The sequence below is a fragment of the Bison bison genome, unplaced genomic scaffold, assembly GCF_000754665.1.
Source record: "Bison bison bison isolate TAMUID 2011002044 unplaced genomic scaffold, Bison_UMD1.0 scf7180017864456, whole genome shotgun sequence".
In the NCBI taxonomy this organism is placed as follows: domain Eukaryota; kingdom Metazoa; phylum Chordata; class Mammalia; order Artiodactyla; family Bovidae; genus Bison; species Bison bison.
The window spans coordinates 8,945,923-8,955,610 of NW_011495018.1; the positions used below are offsets into that span (position 1 = coordinate 8,945,923).

General features: G+C 44.1%; 1 protein-coding gene across 1 annotated transcript in view; it reads right to left on the reverse strand.

Moving 5' to 3' along the window:
* Positions 1 to 7,510: 7,510 nt before the first annotated feature.
* The window catches only part of LOC105002547 (spermadhesin Z13), a 6,974-nt gene continuing 4,796 nt past the window's right edge, over positions 7,511 to 9,688 (reverse strand). The window contains exon 4 of the mRNA XM_010859214.1: positions 7,511 to 8,049. Coding sequence (XP_010857516.1) covers positions 7,863 to 8,049 — 187 coding nt within the window. The 3' untranslated portion in view covers positions 7,511 to 7,862. The remainder of the gene's footprint in view (positions 8,050 to 9,688) is intronic.

Here is a 9,688-nt window from a genome sequence, read left to right on the forward strand (position 1 = left end):
TTCTTGGGCTCCAAAATCACTGCACATGGTGACTGCAGCCATGAAATTAAAAAATGCTTGCTCCTTGGAAGGAAAGTTATGACCAACCTAGACAGCATATTCAAAAGCAGAGACATTACTTTGCCAACAAAGGTCTGTCTAGTCAAGGATATGGTTTTTCCAGTAGTCATGTGTAGATGTGAGAGTAAGACTATAAAGAAAGCTGAGTGCAGAGAAATTAGTGCTTTTGAACTGTGGTGTTGGAGAAGACTCTTGAGAGTCCCTTGGACAGAAAAGATCCAACCAGTCCATCCTAAAGGAAAGCAGTCCTGACTATTCATTGGAAGGACTGATGCTGAAGCTGAAACTCCAATACTTTGGCCGCCTGATGCAAAGAGCTGACTCATTTGAAAAGACCCTGATGCTGGGAAAGATTGAAGGCAGGAGATGAAGGGGACCACAGAGGATGAGATGGTTGGATGGCATCACCGACTCAATGGACATGAGTTTGAGTAAGCTCCGGGAGTTGGTGATCAACAGGGAAGCCTGGCGTGCTGTGGTCCACAGGGTCACAAACAGTCAGACACAACTGAGACTGAACCGAACTGAATTACTCTTGGAAATGAATGTCTTAAGGGTAAGGGGAAAGAGGGAACATGAAATTGTCCTCCTTCCTTCTGGGAGCCAAGCAGTTCCAATAACAGAGCCACTTTGTCAGATGTATTCTTGAAGGACTCAAGCAAGCACGCATGCTAAGACTTTATGCTAAGTTGGTTGACATAGAATGGGGAGAGAGGGACATGCCTAGTAAATTCCCAGAGAGACTATAGGAGGATCTCCACAAGTTTCCTGATGTTGATCCTGCAAGTGCAGAGGAGAAATAATCCTAAAAGATAGGTTTCTCACTCAGTCAGCTCCAGATTTCTGCCATAAGTTATGAAAACAGGTGTTTGAACCAAATCAGTCTTTAAAAAACTGTTACAGCTGGCTCAGGCAGTATATTATGATAGAGAATACAAGGAGGAAAAAAGAAGCAGACAAAAGACTCAAGACCCATTGAGTAAAAATGCCCAGAGGAACCCAGGTGAAAAGGGATGGGCTTGCTATTACTATGATGAGGAGGGGCATCTCAAGCTAAGTTGCTCTCAGGCGTCTGAGCTGCCCCCAGCTCTCTGTCCAGTCTGTAAAGGACCACACTGGAGGAGAGACGGCCCCCAGAGTTGTAGGCCCCAGGGGTCAGGTTCTCAGGACAATCAGGACTGAAGGTGCCCAGGGGTCCCCACACAAACTCCCATCCCAATAACATGTGAGGAACCCTGGGTATCAGTAACTGTGGGAAGCCAGTCAATCAATTTTCTTTTGGACACTGAGGCATCTTTCTTTGTGCTCACTGAAGCCCCTGGTCCACTTTCCTCCTGATCCACTGCTGTAATGGGACAATCAGAGCCAAATGCTATTATTTCAGTCATCCTTTAAGCTGCAACTGGGACTCTGGGCTCTTTTCTCACGAGTTTCTGATTGTGCGGAGTCTCTCTCACCTGTGCGGAGTCTCTCTCACCCCTTCTGGGGAGGGATTATACTGAGCAAGGTCCAGGCCTCTGTTTTCATCAATGTGGAGACTTCTCTTTCTCTCCCATTAATTGAACAAAGTGTAAATCCTAAAGTGTGGGCTAATGGAAAAACTGTGGGTTGAGCACAAAATGCTGTTCCTGTCATTATCAAGCTTAAAGACCCTAACCTATTTCCACATCAAAAGCAGTACCCACGAAAGCCCAAGGTTAAGGAAGAGTTAAAACCCATCATTGAAAAGTTAAAGGAGCAGGGGCTATTCATTCCCTATAATAGTCTATGCAACACTCCTATTTTGGGTGTGAAAAAGTCAAATGATGAACAGAGACTAGTGCAAGAATTATGAATAATAAATGAGGCTGTGGTTCCTTTTACTCATATGCCAAAAACAAACAGATTTTCTTGCTTACAGGCCTGAGTAGACACTGAATGGATTGAAGCCTTTCCCTGCCATGGTGAACAGGCAAAGGAAGTTATAAAATTTTTAATCCATGAAATTATTCCCAGGTTTGGGCTGCCACAGAGCCTCCAGAGCAACTATGCTCCACCTTTAAAGCTGCCTTAATTCAAAGGGTGTCAAAAGCTCTAGGAATGGAATATCACTTACACTGTTCCTGGAGACCCCAATCTTCAGAAAAGGTTGAAAAGGCTAAGGACATTATTAAAAGAATCCATGTAAGCTAACGCAGGAAACACAGACAGTTGGTTTAAAGTTTTACCCATAGCTTTAATGAGGGCTTGAACTGCCCCTAACAAGAAGGGACTGTCTCTATGGGAGACCATTTTTGCACACAGATATTGTCATAGACCCTAAAGCCTTAGAACTAACTATTTGACTCAGCTTTCAGCTTTTCAACCTCCTCATCAATTGAAGGCTTTCCATGGTGGGTTTCTCTGGTTGAAGAAAAGACTTTCTTCAACTCTGTGAATATCTTCACCATCAGCAACCATGTGTGATGTCTGTCTTTAGTCTAATGATATCTAGCAATCCTAAGATGGACTGCTGTAACATTTTGTACCTTAACTATGGATATACTGTGACTTCCAACTTTGATTATACATTACCTTTGTTTAATGACTGTTTTGCTGCACATAAATAGGTAAATGCATCTAGATCTGGTGGTTTCCTACCTGATGTTTATCAAACATGGGATAAGATCATATGGCTAACTCCTTAAAAGGGATGCCTACTATCTAATACTCCTATATGCTTGTAACAAATGGAGCCATCCCCAGAAGTTAGCTGACAACTTAATTAGAATGATTGGAAACAATTGGGATTTTTGCCTCATTAAATATGCAATGTGATCATTCCTGTGTTTTCCAATCCCAGTTCAGGTCCTCCCTTTGCCTGCCCAGGAACTGATTGGGACTGGATCCCTCAGTCATGCTGGTTTGCTCCAAACGGGACCTACTGGCTCTTACCTACAGGCATGGCTTCCCCCTGGCTGGATAGGGAGATGCACCTGAGGTTTACCTTTTACTCATGGCTTTGTATTTTCAGAGCTTCCAGAGAATCCTGCCAATCTGCCACACCTTAAAACTCGCTGGGCAAGGTCTGTATTTCACTGGTATGATTATGCAGTTGCAATATTCATTCCCTTTCTGGGAACTACAGATGTTATGCTACAAGTTGATGCTCTAAGTTTACTCAGCAGGCTTTACAAGAGTCTCAAAAAGCTATTTCAGCCCTTAGTACAAATTATTATATTAAACAAATACAAATTAGAAAGGTGGTTTTACAAAAACAGATTGGCTTTAGATATTCTAACGGCTGCACGAGGAGGAACTTGTGCTATTATTCATACCCAATGTTGTACATAATACCAGATATGAGTACTAATGTTACTCACTTTACTAAACACATGAAGAAGATGATTCAGGCTATGGATTCTCCTGAAGTCTCAGTCACATCACTTTTGGAAATGTTAACTAGCTCCCTATGGTGGAAAACTATCTTAATCGTGATAATTCTAATTTTTCTGCTTGAACTATTTGCTCCCTGCACTTGTAGCTGTGTAGCTGAATTTGCTTCCAACCGTTTGAAAACTTTTAATTTACGAATGGTTGTATAGCCTCCGAAAAGTACCACAGACTCCTCCAACTTTTATTTGAAGTCCTTGGATCAGAGGCCCTCAATATGAGGGTTAGGAGAATATGTTGCCTCAATAGTTTAGGGACGATACCCTTCAACAGCAGGAAGTAGTTATGGAATGAAAACGATGCCTCTTTCCCTTGGCAACATAATTCTCCTTAAAGAAAAGGGGGGAATGAGATGGTCAATTCCTAAGCAGGTTGCTAAGAAGTCCGGGGATTCCAAGGACGAGATAGGGGTCTGGAATTCTCAAGGAGGAGGAAAGGACACATGTCTTTTTTTCCCCCGTCTACACTCCTTAGTCTTAGTCACATAAAATGTTTTTTTTTTTTCCCCTTTAAGCCGGGAACTGATGATTACACAACAAACAAACTCAGTTTAAACTCTGTACTATGGATTATATAACAACAATGTATCCTGTTTGAGAAATCTGTATGCAGGTAGGAAGCAACAGTTCGAACTGGACATGGAACAACAGTGGTTCTAAATAAGAAAAGGAGTACATCAAGGCTGTATATTGTCACCCTGCTTATTTAACTTATATGCAGAGTACATCACGAGGAACGCTGGGCTGGAGGAAGCACAAGCTGGAAGCAAGATTGCCAGGGGAGAAATATCAATAACCTCAGCTATGCAGATGACACCACCCTTATGGCAGAAAGTGAAGAGGAACTAAAAAGTCTCTTGATGAAAGTGAAAGTGGAGAGTGAAAAAGTTGGCTTAAAGCTCAACATTCAGAAAACTAAGATCATGGCATCTGGTCCCATTGCTTCATGGCAAATAGATGGGGAAAAAGTGGAAATAGTGGCAGACTTTATTCTGGAGGGCTCCAAAATCACTGCAGATGGTGACTGCAGCTGTGAAATTAAAAGAAGCTTACTCCTTGGAAGAAAGTTATGACCAACCGAAACAGCATATTAAAAAGCAGAGACATTACTTTGTCAACAAGGTCCATCTAATCAAAGCTGTGGTTTTTCCAGTACTCATGTATGGATGTCAGAGTTGGACTATAAAGAAAGCTGAGCGCCAAAGAATTGATGCTTTTGAACTGTGGTGTTGGAGAAGACTCTTGAGAGTCCCTTGGACTGCAACGAAGTCCAACCAGTCCATCCTAAAGGAAATCAGTCCTGAATATTCATTGGAAGGACTGATGCTGAAGCTGAAACTCCAATACGTTGGCTACCTGATGTGATGAACTGACTCATTTGAAAGGACCCTGATGCTGGGAAAGATTGAAGGCGGGAGGAGAAGGGGATGACAGGGGATAAGATGGTTGGATGGCATCACTGACTCAATGGACATGAGTTTGAGTAAACTCTGAGAGTTGACGATGGACAGGGAGGCCTGGTGACCATGGGGTTGCAAAGAGTTGGACATGACTGAGAGACTGAACTGAACTGATCCTGCTTGAGGACAGTTTCTCCTTCCTGAAAGCCTTCTGACTAATCCTGATATCAAATGTATATTATGGAAGTGGGTCTGGTAGGATCTTTCTGTTGTTAAGTTATAATCCTGTTACCCTAAAATGTAAATTGTGGGAGCAGGTCTGGTAAAATTTTTACAACCTTGAGACATTCTTTTGATTTATTGTAATAACTAATTTAAAAAGTATGTAATTCCCTTGCTAATGACTAGCAAATGGGGCATCCCCCCTCTGATGTCTATGTCAGAAACTTTCCCTGCCCCTTTTCATACTTTAATAAAACTCTGCTACACAAAAGCTCTTGAGTGATCAAGCCTGGTCCCTGGTCATGAAGCTAAATCTTCTTCTTCAGAGATCGAGAATTCAGCATTGTTCACCATAAGCTATCAATTGTTGAGTTATCCATTCAGCTTAATCATGATGTACTAATTGGGAACCCTCAGAAGCGAGCAGGTGAAACCTGAAGTGCTGTAAGGATGTACTTCTGGCCCAGGGGACAATGTGAACTATGGCACGAAGATGCCCAAAGTTCTACTGGGCCCAATATTCAGTGTGTGATGGCTCAGCCCTGAGAAAGCGTATAAGGAAGAAGACATTAAGACGGAGGGAAGGTCAGATGGAAAGGATTTTATAAGCTCTAAACAGGCTTCTCTGTCCATGGAATATTTCCAGGCAAGCATACTGGAGTGGGTTGCCATTTCCTTCTCCAGGGGATCTTCTTGACCCAGGGATCAAACCCTGGCCCTCCTGCATGGCAGGTGGATTCTTTACTGATTGAGCTATCAGGGAAGCCCCAAACTCTGCTAAGATGGGTAAATTTAATCTTAATGGCAGGGATTCATAGAAGGGCTTTCAACAGGAAGTGAAAATGGAATCAGATCCTGTTTGGATACATGTGCTGGATAGTGGTGGGTGAACTGGAGGAGATCAGGATGAAAGCTTTCCTAATATCTACAACATCAGCAAAGAAAACCCACCTCCAGGAAACTCACTTGCGGGAGGGAGATCCCAGCATGGCTCTGAGCCGGCCTCATTGGGCATTGTTGTTCCTGAGGGAGTTGATGACCCAGCTCAAGGTCCATGAAGAGGCCCCCACACCACCCCTTCCACTCTGAGCAGAAGTAAAAGACTTGAAGGCAATTTGATCAGTTCCAGGCCTACAAGAGGCTGTGCCATTCAGGCACCATTGTGCTTTTTGATCCTCCTAACATCTGATCTGATAAAATGCAGTGTCACCCAACTTTGATGAACTGAGAATGCAGGCTTTATGTTTTACTCTTTTCAGAACTTCAAAAGTAACCCTGATGCAGTACTAGGCTAGGGGGAATCAAAGAGATTCAACACATTCTCATCAAATATTCTTTACCATCAACCATGTTGCTAGAAAGTTTAGCAGAGAGTTGGGCCAGCATCTCGTTTCTCTTTCTGGGGAGGTTTTCGTTGTGAAGGTGAGAGAAAGAGTCAAAATAGGCACAACTCCTGTCTCCAGACAGGCCTCAGACAAAGGAGAATTCCTCTGGTTTTAAAGACCTTCAGAGAGGATTTCAGTCACTCTCAGTGATGCCGGAGGCTCCGACACTGTGAAATGAGGACTCACAAACAAAACAAAAAAACAATTCCAGACTCAGGTAAAGAGACTTTATTCAGAATGATTACAGCAATAAGTAGAATGATCCAACCTCTAGACTGACAAGTTTTTAAAGCTCAGGAGTAAGAAGCGTTTCCTTCCAAAGAGGAGACAGATGACTGGGACAGACACAGAGGGAGGGATGGGGTCAATATGTGATGAGACAGGTGAGCAGAGGACGTCTCTCCTCTTGCTCAGCTGATTCCTGAAATCTGCAAGAACCGTTGTTCTCATTTGTAATGTTGCCCACCCTTAGGCACAAGGCAAATGTCACTAATCTCTGGGATTGGAGAGCAGCTTAAATAGACTTTGGGTAAGTCAAATCAATAAGCATTTTCTTCCAACTGATAATTGGGGGAAACTTTCAGCAAAACATTAATGAGGAAAAAAGCAATTTCGGGGACTGTGTCTTGTTTCCTCTGGGTTACATATGTATCTATATACCTGCATAACACCTATATAATGAACATAAATTTCCATTAGTATACTAATATATTTATATATGTACATATACATATATATATAATATATGTATCTGCTATATGTCTACATATTTACTATACACCTACAGACCTTATATATATGTATTGTATATTCCCTGATGGCTCAGTGGTAAAGAATCCACCTACAGTGAAGGAGACGCAGGAGATGCGAGTCCAATCCCTGGGTCAGGAAGATTCCCTGGAGGAAGAAATGGCAACCCACTTCAGTATTCTTGTCTGTAAGACTCCATGGACAGAGGAGCCTGGCGGTCAACAGTCCATGGGGTGGCAAAGAGTCGGACACGACTGAGCACAAACATGAGATACTATCTGTACCTCAAATTTAAAATGAATTTATTGGAAAATGCCAAAGGGATTTTTAAAAGATCAGGAAGGGAAATTTTACATTTGGGAGGAAATTTTCACATCATCAAGATGAAAAATACAATTTGTCAAAGAATTTTCATATCAGGACTTTCCACCTCAAAAATCCGGGGTTTGCAGAAAGGCTGGGATAGAACTGGTGGATGATTCTGGAGAGACTCAGTAGTCACCCTGCCTGTCACTCACCCAGTGATGGTCAAGTTTATTTCAACAGTCACGTAAATACCACACACCTAGCTCCCATGGAGCCATTCACAGACAGGGGAGGGCACGGCAGCAGGTCTCTGCTCTCTAAAACCTACCCTACAACACACGACGGAAAATTAAGAAGAAATCAGGGGCTGGGTGGTTGGGCTTTCTTGTGTACTTGACGGTCATGGTATTGGTACAAGATGTGTATTCCGCGTGTGAAGTGTCACAAATCTTCCGTGAGTTAGAAGATTCTGGCGGCCCCTCTATAATCTCGAGAGACTCTTTATTACAGTTGAGGCTGTTGCAGCAGAGGAAAAAGCACGCATCAGCCTTTGGAATTGTGGTCCCTCCAGCAGGCAGCCTCCCCACCTGGACCCGACCCAATCACATAGCTTTGCTCACCAGACTTCTCAGGCATGATGCCCACAGGGAAGGAGACTCACCCTTCTGGAGAGGGGCGTCACCCAGGACCCTCCCCTCACATGACTCCACATCTCCTGGGAAGCCCCACTGATGGCTCAGGGAAGCCCACCCTGGTCTTTGGGATCAGGACCCCCTGGAGGGCACAGTATGGCCAACCCTGAGGACTGTTTCCTTGGACAAGCAAAGAGGCAGGTGAGGCCCAGATACGAGAGTGTGACACCACTCCTGGTTCACCCTCTGCACCCCTAGCACAGGGGGCCCAGGACCCCCTCGTGGGCTCCAGGACCTGCAGAGGTGAGAGGGGCGTCCAGCTCTCCCCGCTGTGGGCAAAGTGCACACACGGGGTGTCACACTCCTGCTGAGGTCTCTACCTCCTCCTCTTGCCCATCAGACCTGACCCCACCCTGTCTTCCTCTCTCAGCCACCAGTGTGTGTCCCACCCAGGAGCGAGGTTGGAGCCTCTCTGGGTTAAAACGAGACACAGAAGGGACATCTCACCAGGACACACGCTTGACACTCTCTAAGTTAGTTGAGCTAACTTTTAGTTAGTTAGCTGTGCCCTCCCCTGTTTAGTTAGTTTGCTCTTAGACTGATTCCTTCCTTGGTGCCAAGGACAGTGAGAACAAAAATAAACCTCTGCAAAAGTGGAGAGGTCAATCAGGGGAAGTTTTCCATATAACCTATCCCTCTGACCATAATAGAAATATGATGCAGGAAATGCCTGCCTCCTTCAGCCCTGGGGTGTGGTTTGGGGAGATGGTCTGAGCCCTGCTGTAGGGCAGGCATCTCCAGGTTGTCCTCACATGGAGCAGCTCCTCAGCCCAGTGGGAGACCTGACCTCATAGAAGGTCTGGAGGGACAGGGCCCTCAGCCACTAGAGAACATCACCTGTCTCAACCACCACCCTGGGCCGCATGTGGCCAGCCATGGAAATGTGGCTCCTGTGTTTGTATCTATGAAGACTAACCTGCTATAGAAGTGCTGTATTTTATTGCTACATTGCAAATGCTTGCTGTTGCCACATCATTTCATTCACTTTTCCCGTTATCATTCCTTTACTCTTTCTTTCAATGGTTCATTCATTCATTTATTCAGTCATTAGTTAAAAAATTATTCCCTGACCCCCCAAAGATTAAGCTGCTTTCTCTAGAGCAAATTTAGACATAAGCAGGAGTGATGTTATGCTGTCAATCTGAGAGAGTCATTTCCTAGGCAGGTTGATAAGAACTCTAGGGGTCCCCAAGGAGAGAGGGGTCCAGAATTCTCAAAGAGAAAGAAAGGACAAACTTTTATTTCCTCATGAAATTAAAAGACACTTACTCCTTGGAAGGAAAGTTATGTCCAACCTAGATAGCATATTCAAAAGCAGAGACATTACTTTGCCAACAAAGGTCCGTCTAGTCAAGGCTATGGTTTTTCCTGTGGTCATGTATGGATGTGAGAGTTGGACTGTGAAGAAGGCTGAGCGCCGAAGAATTGATGCTTTGGAACTGTGGTGTTGGAGAAGACTCTTG